The 20,119-nt window shown below is 38.0% G+C and overlaps 1 protein-coding gene across 3 annotated transcripts in view; it reads right to left on the bottom strand.

Annotated features, from left to right (window-relative positions):
• The window catches only part of ORC3 (origin recognition complex subunit 3), a 60,632-nt gene that overhangs the window by 16,751 nt on the left and 23,762 nt on the right, over positions 1 to 20,119 (bottom strand). For all 3 annotated transcript variants that reach the window (XM_034991328.1, XM_034991329.1, XM_034991330.1), the window contains 4 exons: positions 19,226 to 19,359; positions 18,679 to 18,742; positions 8,120 to 8,236; positions 7,192 to 7,271 (listed from right to left, as the gene is read on the bottom strand). In XM_034991328.1, coding sequence (XP_034847219.1) covers positions 7,192 to 7,271; positions 8,120 to 8,236; positions 18,679 to 18,742; positions 19,226 to 19,359 — 395 coding nt within the window. The remainder of the gene's footprint in view (positions 1 to 7,191; positions 7,272 to 8,119; positions 8,237 to 18,678; positions 18,743 to 19,225; positions 19,360 to 20,119) is intronic.

The raw sequence follows: 20,119 nt of genomic DNA, 5'->3' as shown, positions 1-20,119 counted from the left end.
CAACACAACAAAGCATTCGATATGGTAACAAGTGAAACAAAAACTAAAAATATGCTTAATTCCTCCCAAACCTTGGTATTTCATGTTAGATGCTACTTCCTCCGAGAAACTGCTCGACCTCCTCAGCGGAGGTTCACTGTCCAGCCTGTTAGTTCCTTAGCACCTGAGACCTGACCCATCACAGCACTTACTACTCTGTATTCTAAGTGCCTACTTGTCCACCTTAATCTCTCACTTGACCAAAATTCCGTGCAGGTAAGAACTAGGGTCATCTTTGTAATGAGATCAGTGGCTCCACATATCAAGCATTTAAAAAACCTTTTAGACTGGATAAACAAGGCAATGGCTATGCACTGATAGTTTCATGACCTCAGGCCTTGGTGCTCAGTAGTTTCTCTGACAAACTGGTTCAGGTAGGGCAGTGCTTAGAAGTTATAGTGCCCTTTGCAGAAACAATGCTCTTTTCTGTATGTCAAAATGAATAAATTAAATTATATGGTTAGAAACAACTTTAGTAAACTAAAATATATACATATCTTATTGATGCACTATCTACTTTTCAATTTTTATATATCATATATATCTTATATATTTATATTTCTTTTTAAAAGAAAAAAGCTGTCAAGTTAAATTTGATTCGCGATTTGAGTTATTTTATTTTATTTTTTAAAGATTTTATTTATTTGAGAGAGAGAGAGAAAAGGAGAGACAGTGAGAGAGTACAAGCGGGAGGAGAGGGAGAAGCAGGGTCCCTGCTGAGCAAGGAGCCTGACATGGGGCTCGATCCCAGGACCCTGGTATTATGACCTGAGCTGAAGACAGACGCTTAACCAACTGAGCCACCCAGGCACCCCCGTGATTTCTGAGTTTTTAAAGTAACATTTCTTAGTTACCTGTTCATTGTCTAACAGAAAATAGTAGGCACTAAATGTTTGATTAAAAAAATAAATAAATAAATAAAATTTCAGATCTTGTCTATTGAGATAAAAAACTGCTCACTATTAGCAGTGGAATACGTGGTTTCAGTTTTAGAACCAATCTGAGATCACCTCCCTCAAGCCATCCAGCTCCTCCACCAATAAAGCCTTTTCTTTTCCTTTGATGGCTTCATTTTCTCCTCAATTTTGTGTACTCTCTTCTTACTCCCCTTTATTTTCTAGAACAGTGTTTCTCCAAGTGTGGTCCTTTGGACTAATTACCTGTCCAAATGTGGTGGAGTGCTTGTTCAATGCAGATGCCTTCTGCCCACCACCCAGGTTCCCAAGAGATTCAGAATCTCTGGGGAGAGGGCAAAAGTATAAATGTTTAATACACCTCGGCTGATCCTTATGCACACTAAGGCCTGAAAATCTGTACTGTAAAAACCACGACTATCACTATCTTTTGCTATAGAATGAGCTTCAACAATTCAGCTGTTTGATTTTACCCCAAGTGTACAGATGACTGTGGAGGACCTCCTGTGATGCAAATTCAGGACCGGCAATCCTTGTTCTAAGAAAGAAATTATATTTTAACTGTACAGTTTCATATACCTTCTACATGGACAAATCTTGATCATTGAAAGTTAAATTACGCTATTTAGGAAGCACTGCATAGACTGTGGAGCTGTGCTATTTTTCTTGACTAGATCTTTAAATCTCATCTAAAGTTGATCTGCAAAGTCAGAAAACAATGCCTTACTTAGATTCCAAATCCCCAGTCTCTTTGAACTAAGCTAAAGTGATCAAATGTTGATATTATTACTTGGGTCATGTTTTTTTTTAACTCAGTGAAAGCTGAGCTGACCTGCTAATATATTACTGTTTAACTCAAAAGCCTTACTCAGAAATCAGTAATTTCTTTCAGCCTAAAGTAAATTCCTTTAGCTATCAATCAATTTACAAATCTATTTCTATAGCAAACTCATAAGGTTACACTTGGGATAAGCAGACTAGACACTGTGGCTCCTTTCATTTATAGGTCTACACTCTGTGCCAAGATGCATCGTGTCAGGGTAGGACGGGGGTTTTGAGTCCACAGAAGCTTGCTTGGCTGGTTCACTTTAGTATCTGTGGTATGTTCTGAACATGGACTACTGGCCACAAACCTACAGAAATTACCTTTTATACTACCTCTCAAATAATTGGAATAGGGCTGAAAAATGGACTTGACTTTGAAGATTCAGATTTAAATTCCAGCTCTGTCAACTGCAGAAAAGTCACTCAATGTTTCTGCCTCTGATTTCCTTATTTGGAAGAAAATGAGATAATCCTTGGTGAGTAATTCTTAATTATGGGGCGAGGGGCAGAATAAATTCCCTAAGAAGACAAGGCACACTTCTCATTACCCTCAACCCAAGAATCACTGCCCTAGCAATCCACGGCAACTGATATGAGATTGCAGTATTCTGGTCCAGCTGTTCCATCATGTTCCTGTAAGTCAAGGACTCTTATGACTTTTATCAACCTTTAAAACCTTATTACTGAAGCAAGGATTTTTGAATTTCAAAAGTCTGAAAAATTCTAGGTCAAGTGTTTAATTTCTAGATGGCTATTTAGACATTTTCTCCAACAGAAAGGTAAATTTTTCCCCTTGTGGTTTCACAGCTGACCACAAAAAGCCCAGGGTACTCACCTAGCTCACTGCTGGGTTAGCATCATTTTTACCACTTCCTGTTCCCAAATGGTGTTTTAAGTGAAATATATATCCTTATATAATGATACATGCTTGAGTGAAAACCAACTCATATCCTGTATAGGGATGTGGTCTTCATGCTTCAAGAGTTGACTGAAAGAAGAAAGTCTATGGAAGACATGTGGAACCAATGCACTCATGTCAATTATGACCTATTATAAAGACACACCTGCATGCTTCCCACATGCACATCAATGTCTGTTGCACACATTTTAAAAATAACTGTGATATAAAATTCTGTAAGTCTTTTCCTACTCATGAATACATGACATTTCCCCCCATTATAAATACCTTGTAAGTACATTTTAAAATTGAGATAATTAGGGGCACCTGGATGGCTCAGTTGGTTAAGCGTCTGCCTTCCGCTCAGGTCATAATCCCAGGGTCCTGGCATTGAGTCCTGTGTCAGGCTCCCTGCTGAGGGAGCTTCTCCCTCTCCCTTCTCCCTCTCCCTCTACTCCTCCCCCCCGCTTGTGAGCTCTCTCTCTCAAATAAATGAAATCTTAAAAAAATAAAAATTTAAAAGATTGATATAATAAACATATTAGTCTAATGTGTACAACACAAATGATTTGATATTTGTATATATTGTGGAATGATCACCGTAAGTCTAGTTAACATCCATCACCACACAGTTACACATTTTCTTTCTTGTGATGAGAACTTTTCAGATCTACTCTCTTAACTTTCAAGTATGCAGTACAGTGTTATTAATTATAATCATCATACTATACATTACATCCCCAGGGCTTCTTTATTCTCTAACTGGAAGTTTGTTCCCTTTGACTACCTTCATGCATTTTGCCCACCCCCCACCTCTGACAAGCACTAACCTATTCTCTGACAAGCACTAATCTGTATTGAATTCAGTGTTATGGCAGAACTTCTTTTTATGGCTGAGTAACATTCCAGTGTGTGAGTGAGTGTGTGTTTCTTTATCCATTCTTCCACTGATAGACACTTGGCTTGTTTCCATGTCTTGGGTATTGTGAATAATGCGGCAATAAACATGGGAATGCTGGTATCTTTTTGAGTTAGCATTTTCATTTCTTTCAGTAAAATACCCAGAAGCGGAATTGCTAGGTTAAATGGTAGTTCTATTTTTAATTTTTTGAGAAATCTCCACACTGTTTTCTCTAATGACTGCAATTTACATCTCCACCAACAGGGCACAAGTATTCCTCACCACATGTTATATCTTGTCCTTCTGAACACAAGAAATCCAAACAGCTGTGAGGTGTTACATCCTAACAGGTGTGAGGTGTTATCTCACTCACTGTGGTTTTGATGTGCATTTCTCTGATGATTAGTGATGTTAAAGCATCTTTTCATGTACCTATTGGCCATCTGTACATCTTTGGAAAAATGTCTGTTTAGATTAGATCCTCTGCCCATTTTTTAATCCATTGTTTTTTTCTACTGAGTTGTAGGAGTTCTTTATATATTTCAGATATTAATCCCTTATCAGATGTATGATTTGTCAGTATTTTCTCTCATTTGATAGGCTGCCTTTTCATTTCATTGATGGGTTTCTCCTTTACTGTGCAGAAGCTTTTTAGTTTGATATAGTCCCACTTGTTTATTTTTGCTTTTAGTGTCAAAGCCCAAATATCATTGCCAAGACCAATGTCAAGGAGCTTCGCTTACATTTTCTTCTAGTTTTGTGGTTTCAAGTCTATGTTCAAGTCTTTAATCCATTCTGAGTTGATTTTTATGAATGATGTAAGAAAGTAGTCCAGTTTTCCCAATACCATTTATTGAAGAGTCTGTCCTTTCCGCATTATATATTCTTGCCTCCTCTGTCATAAATTAATTGTCCGTATATGTGTGGATTTATTTCTGGGCTCTCTGTTCCATTCATCGTTGTGTCTTTTTTTTATGTCAATACTATACTCTTTTGATTACTAGAGCTTTGTAATATAGTTTGAAATCAAGAAGCATGATGCCTCCCCACCTGTGTTCTTTCTCAAGATTGTTTTGGCTGGTTCTTTGGTGGTTCCACACAAATATTAGGAATTAAATACTTTGTATGGTCACAAAATATTTCATCAAGTTGATCTATGGTTAAAAATGTCAGTTTCCACATAAAAGGGATTTTTCAAGAGAAATACTGTCTTTAAGGAACTTAACAAAGAATATTCAAGTTGGAAATGTTTCTACAGCACCTTAGTTTTTCTTCGCAAGTGACATTCAGTGGTCATTTAATCTTATTTTCTCTCATGACTTGAACTGTTTGAAGATAGGTGATGAGAATGTCTGGTTTCCTAAATTCAGGTGATTCCTACTAAGAATGCCTAAACTGACAAGTGTCCCTGACTTCTCGTCCACAGCCGATTTGCACAAAAGGGAAAAGAAATCCAGTTTGGAGATTCCCAGATTCCTGTAGTGCCCAGACTCTAACCTGTCCTTGCTGCACCTGCCATATTGTATCCTTAGTGCTTTTTTTACTCCTGTGTTTCTTACCTCAGCTTAGCCAGATGACTGAAGCTTCACTTTCTGTTTGTTGCTTCTGCTTTACTCAGATCCCCAAACCCGTATTTTAGATCTTAGCAAAGAACAATGGAAGGTACAACAACTGTGAAGTCAGATATGGATTAGAATTCTGGTTCCATCAAGAGCTAAGAGATCGGGCGCCTGGGTGGCTCAGTCGGTTGAGCGACTGCCTTTGGCTCAGGTCATGATCCTGGAGTCCCGGGATCGAGTCCCACATCGGGCTCCCTGCTCAGCAGGGGGTCTGCTTCTCCCTCTGACCCTCCTCCCTCTCATGCTCTCTGTCTCAAATAAATAAATAAAATCTTTAAAAAAAAAAAAAAAAGAGCTAAGAGACCTAGGCAGATCCTCTAAGCCCTGTGTGTGCTTCAGCAACCTGAGTTGTACCATTTGGGTAACAGTCTCTGCACAAAGGTGTGCTTGCGTATTAGTCAGAAAATGTCACTGGCAGTGCCTAACATGGGGACTGACACGCTGCAATCCTTCATAAACAGTGGTCAGGACTGTTACCATTACTATTACTGCTCATGTTTCCTTACTCTAGTTCGGAATTGGCCTTGGCATTCTTGATCCTTGATTTGTATCCCAAGATTACCAATGCCAGAAAGATACGGAAAGAAAAGAACAAGCCCCTCTCTGACAAAGGGATCTATGAATTTGAGAATACTCCAACTGGAAAAGGAAGGCGATCACTACTCACAAAGATTAAAGAGGAAACTCAGCAAGAATCAACCGGGTGTTGAGACAGACATGTTGACTTGAATAGAAAGCAAACGAAGTCTCAGTTGATATACAGAGGTACACAGAAATCTCTTACTGGCATTTAAAAAATCAAATAAAACATAGCTTTTCAGTGGCAATCTAGTTTCCCTGGGGAGTTATTTTTCCAGATAGCATAAAATTAGTTTCCTATCTTAAGCTGCACCTGCTAGATCACTAACATTTGTATTATTAAGTCTCTGGACTTAAAGTGCTTTCAATGTGAATTTTCCTCCTACTGTGCCCATCTGTTCTTTTCTTGTGGACCCAGAGGAAGCCAAGACTTAATAAATATTCAGTTCTCAGACTTTTTAAATAATATTTCATATAAGCATTTATATTCACTGAGGAAAATTATAAGTCTGTGTGCAGAAACTTAACTCACATTTCATTTCCCTTTTCTCATTATCCAAGTGGTCACTATTTTTATGTAAGACTAAAAAGTCACCATATATGTAAGAAGTAAAGCCAAGAAAAACAAATGACTATAACTTTAAAAGATAAGTTTGTCAGGGTGGTAAGCAATCTCGGATATCTGGTAACACCACCAAGATACCTTATTTATTCATATAATGTTGGGTTAATAATTTATGATATCCAGTGTTCATGTAGACAGGGCTAGCTCAGAAGGGGTGGGGGGAGGAATCAAGGCCATTGCCTCCTCATCAAGTTCGGCAGTGACCGCCTTCACAGGATGCATTTTACCCAGTGATGCTGTTCCTCCACTCATCCTGGTCAGGGCCATGGCAAGCTCCCTTTCCGTGACTACTTTCCCTGCCATGACATCAAGCTAGCAAGATTAAAATTATCCATACCTGGGGTGCCTGGGCGGCGCAGTCAGTTGAGCATCTGACTGTAGGTTTCAGCTCAGGTCATGATCCCGGGGTTGTGAGATCAAGCCCCAAGTCAGGCTCCACGCTCAGCTTGGAGTCTGCTTAAGACGCTCTCTCCCTCTGCCCCTTCCTTACCACCTCCCACCCACTCTCTCCCTCTCTAAAATAAATAAATAAATCTTTTTAAAAAATAAAAAAATAAAATTATCCATACCTAATCTAAGGTCTCCTCAAGTAGTGTCAGTATTTGACTAAGAACAGATTCGTTTCTCCATTTCAGTAAGGTGAGGGATCAGCTTATATATGTAGATCCACATATATACAGATATTAGACACAACATGGCTACTCATGAAACTCCTTGCAGGCAGAATGCTGGAGGAGGGTGTTCCTTATTGGCAGGCTTACAGCAGACAAAAAGAAAACAAACCAAACTACCTCAGCAGCTGCAAGGCTGACACGTACTCCTCTGAATCCCATATGTTCTTTTCTAAACAAGTGCAGTACAGCTCCCTGATCTGTAAGTAAAAAGTACACTTGTAAAGAACCAAAAGTGATGTACTAAATTTCACACTACTCATTTGGCAAAATCATCAATGATCATGACAAAAAAATAAATCTTATTAGAAACAACCATTTTCTTTAGATGACTACAGACTGGGCATACCATCACATAGGTCAGGCTTTATAAGAATAACATTTACGTAAAAGCAAAATGAGACTACATTGGGATTGGCTGATATCACTGATCACACTGCAATAAGAAAGTAATAAAATAAACATGATATGTGATTATTAAAAAGAATGCTTAATGGCAGAAATCATCTTTAAACAAATCATTCCTATGTATTTATATTTATTCTCTAAGCCTCTGAGTGAAGGATGCAAAGATTTAAGAATACAGAATTATTCCACTAACATCCACTCCACAGATGGTTCACAGGTTTATGGTATGACACAAAAGCCAGTGGGGCATAATTTTGCAAGCACAGAAGTGCTGCCTCGCTTTTAGTTCTTGGTGTAATGCAAGGTTAACCATCAAGCATTTCAATAAGGTGAGGAATCAGCTGCTCTCTCAGTATCCAAAGAAGTGTGAAAGAAAAAAAGTTAAAATGCCTTAGGACAAATACATCGCAGGGGAAGCAACACCACCAGGACTCATGTGGCTGTTTCTAGTTGGGCCATGAGAACAAAAAATACTGTTTCAATTACCGGTAATGTGTACAGCTGCAATGGATTTAGACTGTGCACTCAGTGCATGATTTGGATCCATTTCAAATTTTGATGCCTGAATGCTGCTGAAATCAAAGCAAGAAACTACTAATATTCTTACCGCAGAGATTCCAAATGAGGAAGTTTTGGTTACCTGTCGACCCAATGGGTACTTGGGAAGAGAAGAGGTGAAGTGATGAAAACATCTCAAAACCAGGAAGTAATTTGAATGGTAAACATGTAAGTTTTCTAGTAATGATTGTATTTCCTCCTAAAAATCAGAACACATTATAAATATGTAAGTCAATAATTAAAAGAATAAAATCTACTTCATGAATATGTATAATTTCTGGAAAACTAACGAGAGAAGACTCAGAATTACAAATTAACACCCTCAATTTTGAGAATTAGTAATGCACGCAAAATCCAGGATAAAGGCTGGGTATCTTTGATTTAGTACCAAGTCTGGTGGTACTAATACACCAAAATTAATACTGTAGTTTCCTTCTATCTACAGCACTGTCATTATAACTAGGTTCCCAAAAATACAAGTGTGCAAAAATGCACCTTGATAGCTGCCTACCTGCGCCAGTCACCTGGTGTGTGCCACAACGAGGCAGGCCCACTACCCTCTACCTTGAGGACATCAGAAGGGTGAGGAGGTCACCAGGGAGCGCAATACCAACATAATTACCGGTTGCTGAGGTTCCACTTACAGTCTATGCTTTTCTGAAAGTACTGGTAGAACTGTGTTTCGAAGGAAGGGAAGGAAGGGAAGGGATGGGAGGAAGGAAGGGAAGGGATGGGAGGAAGGAAGGAAGGAAGGAAAGGGAGGATTGGGGGGGAGAAGGAGGAGGAGGAAACACAGAAACACAGAAGAAGAAACACCACAGGTGATTCTGATAAATCCCTGCCTTTTGTTGAGAATTCCAATACTGGCTTTATTCAGTTTACCATTAAGAAAAACATGATAGGGCGCCTGGGTGGCTCAGTTGGTTGAGCGACTGCCTTCACCTCAGGTCATGATCCTGGAGTCCCGGGATCGAGTCCCACATCGGGCTCCCTGCTCGGCGGGGGGTCTGCTTCTCCCTCTGACCCTCTTCCCTCTCATGCTCTCTGTCTCTCATTCTCTCTCTCTCAAATAAATAAATAAAATCTTAAAAAAAAATTTTTTTAAATTTAAAAAAAAAGAAAAACATGAAAAAGAGAAATCTGAAGCCATTAAGATTTATAATTTAGACTCCAACAAGTATAATAAGGGAGACAGTGTCTTAAAATAATGGGATGACTAATCTCACAAACTAGTTTCAAAAGGGTTTTTGGGGGTGGGTGGGTGGAATGGGGGTATTAGGTTTTCTAGAACCTGAAATAGTTTAGAAATGACTTTAAAACACCACATTCTAGCAACATTCAAGTATTTTTCAAACCTCAAATACTTTTATAACTGCTTCATCCTGTAACATTTTCTTAAGAGGATTATGATCTGTGGCATGGTCTTCACATTTTTTTCTTCTCTAAAAAGTCAAATGAAGGACTTTAACTGCTGGGCTGGGTTTTTTACCCCAGTAATATCTTGCAGATACCCATTATTCTTAGTAGTCAAGCATGCAGAAAGTAACACCTAGATATCAATAAATTCAAGCAAACCCAACCTATATAAAGTAATAAATCTGATATATTTTCCTAAACTCTAGCACACTTAGAAATCAATTCCTTCATCAGCGATCTATAGGTTTTTATCTGAAAGCACAGGACAAATGAAAGAAAAGCTTTTAGTATCAAAATGTTTTTCCTCCCAGTATTTGAGTTAGCTGGCAATTTCAAAAATCTAGGTTTCCTATCATACCAAAGGGTACTTTAACCACCACTGGGAAAGTACATTTTAATTCTAATTTTACGACAAGCTATAACACAGAGAGTGCATAAAGCCACTAATTGTTTGCTTTAATGTAAGCTTTTAAACAAAGTAAGTATTTTGGAGAGAAAGGAATCTATGAATAATAATCATACCTCATGCTTCTTGCACTACCTATTACTTTTGCTTTGTGGAGTCACTGCATGCACAAAAACGGGTGATGCAGTAGAACTGAATTCACTCGGATGAGGAGAAAAAAGAAACACTTTACACTTTGTAGGCAATGCTGCACTCCAGGAACTATGCCTTGGGTAAGGGTGAGATGAGGATTATGTGCATGCTCTTCTCCCAGATGGTCTCAGGCCCTTTACGCTTCTGTGTGATTATATCCCTGTGCCCAGTGCCTAGCGCTTAAAACACAGCATAGCAAACTATTTCATCTGATGCTCTACTGAGGAAATGGAGTTCTGGTTCCAACACTTGGAAATAAAACCGGCCATGTTGGACTGCATGACAGAAGATCTGTTGTACCCTTCTAAGGGATTTGCAAGAGTGATTTCAACCATCCCACACTTTTGTCTTATGTGCTGACTTTGGAACCTACACTCTACATAAGAGATTTCACTGCTGTTTAGATGTGTTCTTATCAGCTGTAGCAGGAAACATCACAAATGATTAGCTTTCTTCATGTAACCTGTTCTCTTAAATTCTTCATCAGTATTACTGAGATATATATCTGCAAATGCCTCTCTACCACCTATCCAGGGCAACAATTCTTGATGCACTTTATGAATACTTTTTTATAGGTTGTGATGCTGAGAAAATTCTCCACTCAATACATTACTGCAGCATCACACTATGCACATGTAAAAACAAAGCCTGTTGAAATAGTAATCCTCCTTTCCATTCATTAAAGTTTTCCTCTGGCATCATTGCTATATACTGGTCATAGCTGCCACTGTTTCATTTCGTGATTGTATTTATGATGATTCTTCTCAACAGAGCTGCACTTGGCCTAGTAATATTATTTCCCAAAGAGATACGCTTTCTTGTATTTTTTTTTTTTTTAAGATTTTATTTATTTATCTGAGAGAGAGAATGAGACAGAGAGAGAGAGCATGAGAGGGGGGAGGGTCAGAGGGAAAAGCAGACTCCCCGCTGAGCAGGGAGCCCGATGCGGGACTCGATCCCGGGACTCCAGGATCATGACCTGAGGTGAAGGCAGTCGCTTAACCAACTGAGCCACCCAGGTACCCAAGAGATATGCTTTCTTGTATTCTTGAAACACGAAGACCTTGTGGTCTTTCCTGATCTTTGACAAAGAGATGTGAACAGAAAGATACTTCTCTGATATCAAATAATCCAATACTCCTTGCTCCTCCTCAAACATCCAGGCACACTCCAACCTCAGGTCCTTTACACTTGCTGTCTCTTTGTTTGGAATTCCCTTCCTCCAGATTCCTGCACGGCAAGCTCTGTAACCTCCTTTAGTCTTTATTCAAAATTCACCTTCTCAAGTAAGATGAATTTAAAATGTCAACGTTGTCGGGGCACCTGGGCGGCTCAGTCGGTTAAGTGTCTGCCTTCCGCTCAGGTCATGATCCAGGGTCCTGGGATCGAGCCCTGAGCGGGCTCTCTGCTCAGCGGGAAGCCTGCTTCTCCCTCTCCCTCTGCCTGCCGCTCCATCTGCTTGTGCTCACTTTCTCTCTCTCTGTCAAATAAATAAATAAAATCTTAAAAAAAAAAGTCAGTGTTGTCTTGCTGGATGTGGGCCACATTTACATTTTTCAACAAAGACAAAAGTCTGAATTTGTAATGTAAAATGTCTTAATTTGTATATGTTGGCTTGGGTTTTTAAGAAAACACTAAGGACCTAAAAAAAACCACATTAATATTAGGCTGTGGTTGCCAATGTATTACTATACATTTTATATGTATATTACAATATATTACTCTACACCCTTTTAAATCAGCCATCTCCAATCACATCAATCCCGTCTGCCATTCAGTCAAAATCATTCATGTATTATTGTTTACTAATATGACAAGGCCTCTGTTGTTACTGAGCTGGTTACTTCCTTTGGAGGGGAAAACAATGGCTATGTAAACTTAAATATATACAAGTAAGGAAAATAAGACAGAATTACATTTGCCATGATGTTCACTTTTTGCAAATCTCTTCTAATTCCCATAGTATTTATCACTTTTGTGTCCAGATTTTAGGGATAGGGTGAAGAGTGAACCCAAGAAGATTTAAAGAAAGTATGTAAAAATGGCTGTACATTTTTATAATTTGTTCCTTTCAATCAATTCACTGATACTAAACGCTGGCAAAACAGACATTGGATTTTAGGAATAAGAGGTATCAGCTGTCCAAGAACACAGCATTTTCTCCATCATCCTCTTGCTAGAACTAAGCATTATTTTTCTCATCAGAGAAATTTTGGCTGACAGTGTTTGGTTCTCAGTGTCTTATCACATGATGGCTACCTACCAGAGTGCCAAACCACAGCTCTCCCCCAGCTCTAGTGCGGCTGAGTGCTTGACCTCTCATTTGCCTCAGACTTCTGTCCTCCCTGTTCAGCAGCACCTGTCGAAGGCTTTGGATTTGAGCTGCCACTTCCCACCACACTACTGGGCTAATGCCTCGCGCATCTGATCACAAGAAGTAGTTTGTTTTGGAATCATTTTCTTCCTTTCTTCTCTTTGCCTTTTATTATTTTTTCTAATAGATTTTTCCCTCCTCCTCTCCTTAGGTCAGTCAAAAGAAACCAGAATGAAGAGGTGGAGGCAAAAGTGAAAGGCAGGTTTCCATCAAACTTGTGACCTAATTCTGTGCCTTTTGATCATGAATCACCACAAAAAGCATACTAAATGGTGAAAAGAAATCCTTGGTCTACCACTAACTTGCTCTGTGACCTTAGATAGTTTACTTCCTCTCTTGGCTGCAGTTCTCCCATCTGTAAAATGAGCATACTGAACCAGGTTATCTTTCTAATAGGAATATATTACAATTCTAAGGAGTCTGAGACTTACTTTCTACTCTCAACCAATTTAAAATCTAGCTGGGTACATAGGGAACAGAGACATAAAATCTTAACGAGTCAGAATAATAAAACTTCAACTGTCACGGGCAAGGGATTGAATCTAGTTCTCTACATAGCATAAAGTTGAACTCTAAGGGTTGAAACCAAGCCAAATAGCTTTAGGGAAGATTTGACAAACTGATTTTCTTATGTGAAATACATGGAATTAGTCATGTATTAAATATACTGAGCATAATGTAACTTCTTGACAAGACAGGATCAACACCAAGAGCAAATCATTACTGATAAACAGAGGGTGTGGTTGGTGTAGACAGCACAGGATTAAAATGGACCTACTCCTAGCTATGGCGTTGGGACTTGTTTTTTTTTTAAAGAAGTCTTTTGAGAGTAAAGTGCGTGTGTGTGTGTGTGTGTGTGTGTCTATGTAAATGATACTGGCAAATATACATATTCATATAACATACCCAACTAGATCTATTTGGTGGGGAGAAGGGGTATGTTTCCCGTTCCGGCTTTAAAGATTTTATTTATTTATTTATTTGAGAGAGAATGAGAGACAGAGAGCACGAGAGGGAAGAGGGCAGAGGGAGAAGCAGACCCCCCGCCGAGCAGGGAGCCCGATGCGGGACTCGATCCCGGGACTCCAGGATCATGACCTGAGCCGAAGGCAGTCGCTTAACCAACTGAGCCACCCAGGCGCCCTCCCGTTCCGGCTTTAATGTGAGCAACAGCACGCACTGCCACATGACACCTGGCTGCCGGACTATAAAGGGCAAAGCCGCCTTGTACCAAGTTGTTTTCCAAGCCTCCTGTCCCTTAACTTCACCGTTAACTTGCTACGGTATTTGAAAAGCCCATTTCTCATTTCTCAAACACTAATACAGAACCTCAGGCACCTTCTCATCAACTTATACTAATTCTTCAATGAAGTGTCACAGAAAATGTGTGGGCTTTGATGTCAGGTCTGGGTATTAATGCCAGATCTTCCAATTGCTAATTGTGACACCTGAGGTAGGCAAGTTACTTAATCATTTTGTGACTCTCCTCATCTACACAAAGGGATAAAAACTCTGTCATATGTGGTGGCTGGGACTCAAAATGAAACAATGCATAAAAACTATCTACTAATTGGGAAAAGCTGTCAATATTCTATTCCCCCAAAACATTTTTTCATGGAAAGAAAAAGAATTTCTCACTATTCAAAAAAAATTTCCAGTATTTCAAGGCCTCATGTTTTTTATTACCAGATAATAATTATGCAAATGTGATATGAAGCCACAATCTTCTTCAAAGCTCTCCTTAATATTGGACTTGAAACAAAATTTCAGACACAAGCGATAATAAAAATATCTTTGTAATTATGAAGAATTTGAAAGTTCTGTTTAAGGCACTTTGACAGCTTAATTTCTCATGAACTATTGTTTCTTAAGTTAAAGGTTTAAGTTAAAAAAACACCTTGATTACTAGAGCAACACTATGAGGCAAAAACACAGTAAAAATACATCCAGTAACTGCTCCTGCTATTTCACCTAAAATCCATAGTAATAATTTACCTATTTTCAATTAAACATATGCACTAAAAGAGAATTTTAATGAGGAATCTAAATAATTTAACTAGTCAGAAAAAAAAATTACTAATCTGTTTAACGAGCAAGTAAATAAAATCAGAGCATTTTAGAGCCAAAAGAAACTTTAAAGATTATCTGATTAAACTTCTACCACAGGATTTGAAAGCTACTGAGTCATCAAAAGTTTGCATTAATGGGAGCCTGTGCAAGCCTATTTGGCTTAAACGCAGAAAAATTTGTTAACTGTCAGAATACACTTTTTGACCACTGTACCCAGCTGCACTGTACAATCAGTCACAAGACAGACTACTTAGAAATGAAAGAACGCACAGAGTCTTCAGTCTTTTGTCAGCTGTATATGGCCTTCTAATGTCGTGCCTTTGTTGAACTCCCTAGTGAAACTTCTACAAATGTTTAATGGTTTAGTCAGCTGAATTTTTAAATTTTAAATTAAAAAAATTAAAACCGGGCGCCTGGGTGGCTCAGTTGGTTAAGCAACTGCCTTCGGCTCAGGTCATGATCCTGGAGTCCCGGGATCGAGTCCCACATCGGGCTCCCTGCTTGGCGGGGAGTCTGCTTCTCCCTCTGACCCTCCTCCTTCTCATGCTCTCTGTCTCTCATTCTCTCTCTCTCAAATAAATAAATAAAATCTTTAAAAAAAAAAAAATTAAAAGCCATGAAGTTTATGAAATACAAAGCTGGCATATAGTTTAAAAGCTGTAACTATGAAACTGAGTGTCCATAATTCTAAAGGAGTTAGGGTTTGTTTTTTTTTTTTTTAACTTCTTGACTCCAGTCAGAGGATAATTGAGATGAGTCATTTAAGTAAGTGAGAATTTAGATTAGTTCTAAATTTAAGAAAACAAGATAAGGGAAGCAATAAACATTTCCTTCCAGGGAATCAGTCCAGTTCAAGTGGCTCTCAAAGATGGTCTTCAGATCAGCAGCATCAGCATTACCTGGGACCTCGCTAGAAACGCAAATTCTTGGGGCCCACCTTTGAGCTACAAAAGCAGAAACTCTGGGGATCGAGGCCAGAAATCAGTGTTTTAACAAGCCCTCCACGTGATTCTGACACATGCTAAAGTTTGAGAGCAACTGGTTTAGTTCATCAGGATGGAGAGCAAAGTAGATTTTCAGGGCAGAAAGAATCTGGATCTAAAGAGTATAAATTTCTCTAGAGTATACTTTGAGGTCTAGGTCTTCAGAATCTGAGTGTAGAAAATGGGTACAAAGTGACAAATTTAACAGTAGGCATGTCTATATAACTACATAATCTATAAAACCATGTAACACAAGAGTATTATATATAATATGTGTAATACAGAATATGTAATATATAAAACTATGTGTTTGTATTGATCTTAATTTTTATCATAGTGAAAAGTAATAACAATATTTATGATTTACATATATAAACATTTTATTGTATATTTGTTTTTAACTCACTCTCATTTGAACAGACTTTGATTATCACTAACCCTATGAGGAAATCGCACTAGGAATTTACTGTCCTGTTATTGAGGCTTAAATAGGATGAGTGATTTTTCTAAGATACACCTGGCTAATGAGTAGCTGGAATTGAAATCCAAGATTCCTGAGGTCAAAATCAGGATCTTCCCCTGTATCATGTAGTACCATATTATCATCATGTGGAGTTTTTTCTGATTTCTTTTACTGTGGAAAAATACATATAAAATTGATTATGGGGGCACCTGGGTGGCTCAGTCGGTTAAGCTTCCGCCTTCAGCTCAGATCATCATCCCAGGATCCTGGGATCTAGCCCCAAGCTGCGCTCCCTGCTCAGTGGGGAGTCTGCTTCTCCCTCTCTCTTAGCCCTTCCCCCTAACTTGTGCTCTCTCATTCCCCCTATTTCAAATCAATCTTAAAAAAAAAATTATGTGTTTTAAAATAAACTATAAAAAGAGAAAAAGCATTATAATAAGAATAAAATATACAAAGATACTTTCACTCTAAACTATAAAAATCAACAGACACATTAATTATTTTCATAGATCTCTTCTGTCCTTTGAATTTAGCAGGTAACCTGCACATAACTTTCTTAGGGTAAGGGTACAAATCCTTATGCCCCTTCATATTTCTCACTATGTAAATCTCAAGAAAATATGCCTTTAATAAAGGATGCAATCCTAAAATGAATACAGCAAAGATAATAAAGAACAGAGCTAAGTGCACTAGGAACAAGTACAGTATAAATAAATGCTCAGAAAATACATGAAAAGTTACTGAGAAGCACAGATAAATGTCAAGCTATTTCTACAACAGACCAACCTAGAGATTCTCTCCCTTTTATCATCTCAATGGTTAAAAGTACTCTTTAAAAATCTATTCCTGGCTTCTGAAAATATACTCTCGCAGGAAATGCACTTGGCAACTAGCTGACTCAGCAGAGCGCTAATCCATCTAATCTTAAAATTCAGTAAACATGCACACATCCCTTTCCACTGGTTCTTAAAGTTCCTCTCTTCCAAAACAACCTGCATTAGGATTTGAAAACTTCTTATTCTGCTCTAAAAAGATTACAGAGATTATTGAAGTGATTATTAAGCCCAGTCTAGAACTGATTTTATAATATGGCCCAGTGTGGATTCTGCATTAGAAATAATGTTTAACAAAAGCCAATGTCCAGTGTCATATTGTATGTCAATTATACCTCAGTTATAAAAAAGCCATTCTTAGTATTTTTTGAGAATTTACAAAAAGGTGGTAAATTAGTATTCAGAGCTATACAGCACACATGCCCTCTAGGAACTCACATTCTTTCATTCAAAATTTGAAAATAGTACATATCAGCAAAACCTACACATAGCACTAGGGCTACTTTTTTTTTTTTTTAAAGGCTTTATTTATTTGACAGAGAGAGACACAGTGAGAGAGGGAACACAAGCAAGGGGAGTGGGAGAGGGAGAAGCAGGCTTCCCGCTGAGCAGGGAGCCCGACGCGGGGCTCGATCCCAGGACCCTGGGACCATGACCTGAACTGAAGGCAGACGCTTAACGACTGAGCCACCCAGGCACCCCGCACTAGGGCTACTTTAATCTCATCTTAATTTTATTATAATTTTCTACAACTTTTTCCTCAAAAAAGGCATGAATAGTATGAACACAAGTATGACACTATGCATTTCTAGTTGTCCATCATTAAGGGACTTGCTAAGTAAAATGAAGGTATATTCATTCCATAGAGTACTATACCACTCTCAATACTGATATGGAATGATTTCCAAAATGCAGTGCAAAACAAAACAAAGTGCAGAACAGCTTATATAATATACTTATCTTCTGTTAAGATAGGGAAGGGAACTCCTACAGTATGTAAAATTACTTGTGTGTCTGAAGAATATTTCTGGAATGATGCGTAAGTAACTAGTAACACTGAATATATCTAGGAAGGGGAAGTGGGTGGCTGGAGGATAAAGGTGTGAGGGAGTATTTTCTCTGTATGTTATCTTTGCCTTTTGAATTATGTACCATGTCCAAGTATCATTTATTCAAGAAAAAAAAAAAAAAACTCCTTCTTTTGATATTCCCTATGTTGTATGGCTAATTCTTAATTTTCTAAGCTCATTACTTCCTTCCTGGCATTGTATAATCAATATATAATGATATTTTTTCAAATCAAATCAATACCCACTTAGCAGTGGGTCCCTAAGCTACATGGTTTCTATGTGCCTTTATTTATGACAGCTTTTTTTTTTTTTTTTAATATTTTATTTATTTATCTGACAGAGAGAGACACAGCAAGAGAGGCAACACAAGCAGGGGGAGTGGGAGAGGGAGAAGCAGGGTTCCTGCCGAGCAGGGAGCCTGATGCGGGGCTCGATCCCAGGACCCTGGGACCATGACCTGAGCTGAAGGCAGCCGCTTAACTGACAGCCACCCAGGTGCCCCTATGACAGCTTTTAAAAGAACATTAAAATGAGATTGCCTGCAGATTCCAAAACTGCTACGTGGAAACAAAGTTGAGATCTAAAAATATTTTCAAATTACACCATAGGATAAACCTGTAGTTAATACTTTTTCTCAATAAAAAAGGTTATCTTAGAACTAAAGTTTTGTGTCACATTCCTATATGATTATGAAGACCCATTAATTCACCATGAAAAGCATATTAGGATGGACAGGTATGTTTTATAAATTCACCGAATAAACGTTATGTGCATATTGTTTCTCATGAAGAAAAAAGGAGAATAAAACTGAAACAAATACATCCACATTCCTACCTTCAAAAATCTCTCATTGGTCAATAGTGCAACTTGCTTTTCTGAAGCTTGCTTTTCCACGAACCTAGAATTTTCACCATCCCATACACAAAGAGAGAAAATTAAACATACTAAAGATCTGAATATCATATGGGGAAAAGAACTACTTAGATCGGTGGTCACATTCTTTCATTTCTTCTCAAAAATAAGCTCCAGATAACAGTCATGGTTTAATGGTAATTTTTAACTCCTTAAATCAGCTTTACCACATAATCTAGGGATCTAATCATAAACAAAAGCCGTAAATTCCAGAATCAGGAAATGTTATTTATAAATAAGTAACTCTGGAGAACCTGCAAATTATGTCCCTTTGTAAAAATATTTTTCTTTATGCTAAATTTTCAAGTCCAACAAAGAAATCTCACAATTGAAAACAGAGGATTTCATTGTGCTCTAAATAAAAAGGTTTTTTTTTCTTTCCCCACTTCAAAAATAGCTAGATCTGAGATCCTTTATTTTACCCCAACCTCTATTATAAGATGTGTTAAATATGCACTTCTCCTTTTACCTCCTAAACGATGGAAGACGTCGGATGTTTTCACACTGATTATCTGATAAAAAATTTATTCTTCTCTTGGCTTCTGGGAGATTACAGCACAGAACACTGAGGGGCTGGGAATAGAAATGTTCTAATAGTGAAAGCTGAAAGAAATGTGAAGATAAAAAAATGTGAAGATTAAATATATTTGTTATATTTTGGCAGTAATCTTTTGCCCTTTGTCTACTCAGTTTTAAGGTTTTGGGTTTTTTTAAACAGTAAAAGTATGGCACTAATACATTTAATAACATCACAATAACACTGCAAACAATGCAAAATGGTTCTGTATCTTTAATATTTTAAGACTCTGATTTTGTGGGCAAGGTCAGAAAATTGTAATCTCTGAAGGATATAAACCAGAAGAAACTAATATTAATGGATAGATTAGCTCTCCACAGAAGCAACTCACTTACAATAACAGTAAATATTGTGGGGAAGGGATTGGGGTATGACCTCAGAGTCTAACAGATGCCCAAATACTCACAAGAAAACACCCATCTACAATCAGTGAAAAAATATGGTCTGCTGAATAAATAAAAATGTTACAATGGTAGAAGCTTTGCCTACTGATAAAAAAGAATAATGAAAAATGAGGGATGGCTAAAGAAAATATATCTTTTTAAACTGAGTTTTATTTCACGAGAAAAACACAGTACAGTATCTGATAAATTTAAGTGTTATAGTAACTAGGATGCTGTGGTCTCTACAGTACGAGGGGGAATGGTTTTCCAAATTCTACCATAACTCATAAGATCTATCTCACAAGACTATCCAAATGTTAAAAACTCTGACTCTAAGCAACCTTCTCATGGCCAATTTGGTTTAGTTTCTAGATACCTTGATACTGAAGAGACAGTTCCCTAG

The sequence above is a fragment of the Mirounga leonina genome, unplaced genomic scaffold (genome assembly GCF_011800145.1).
Source record: "Mirounga leonina isolate KUSES-001 unplaced genomic scaffold, KU_Mleo_1.0 Mir_53, whole genome shotgun sequence".
Taxonomy (NCBI): Eukaryota; Metazoa; Chordata; class Mammalia; order Carnivora; family Phocidae; genus Mirounga; species Mirounga leonina.
This window is presented reverse-complemented; position numbering and strand designations above follow the sequence as displayed.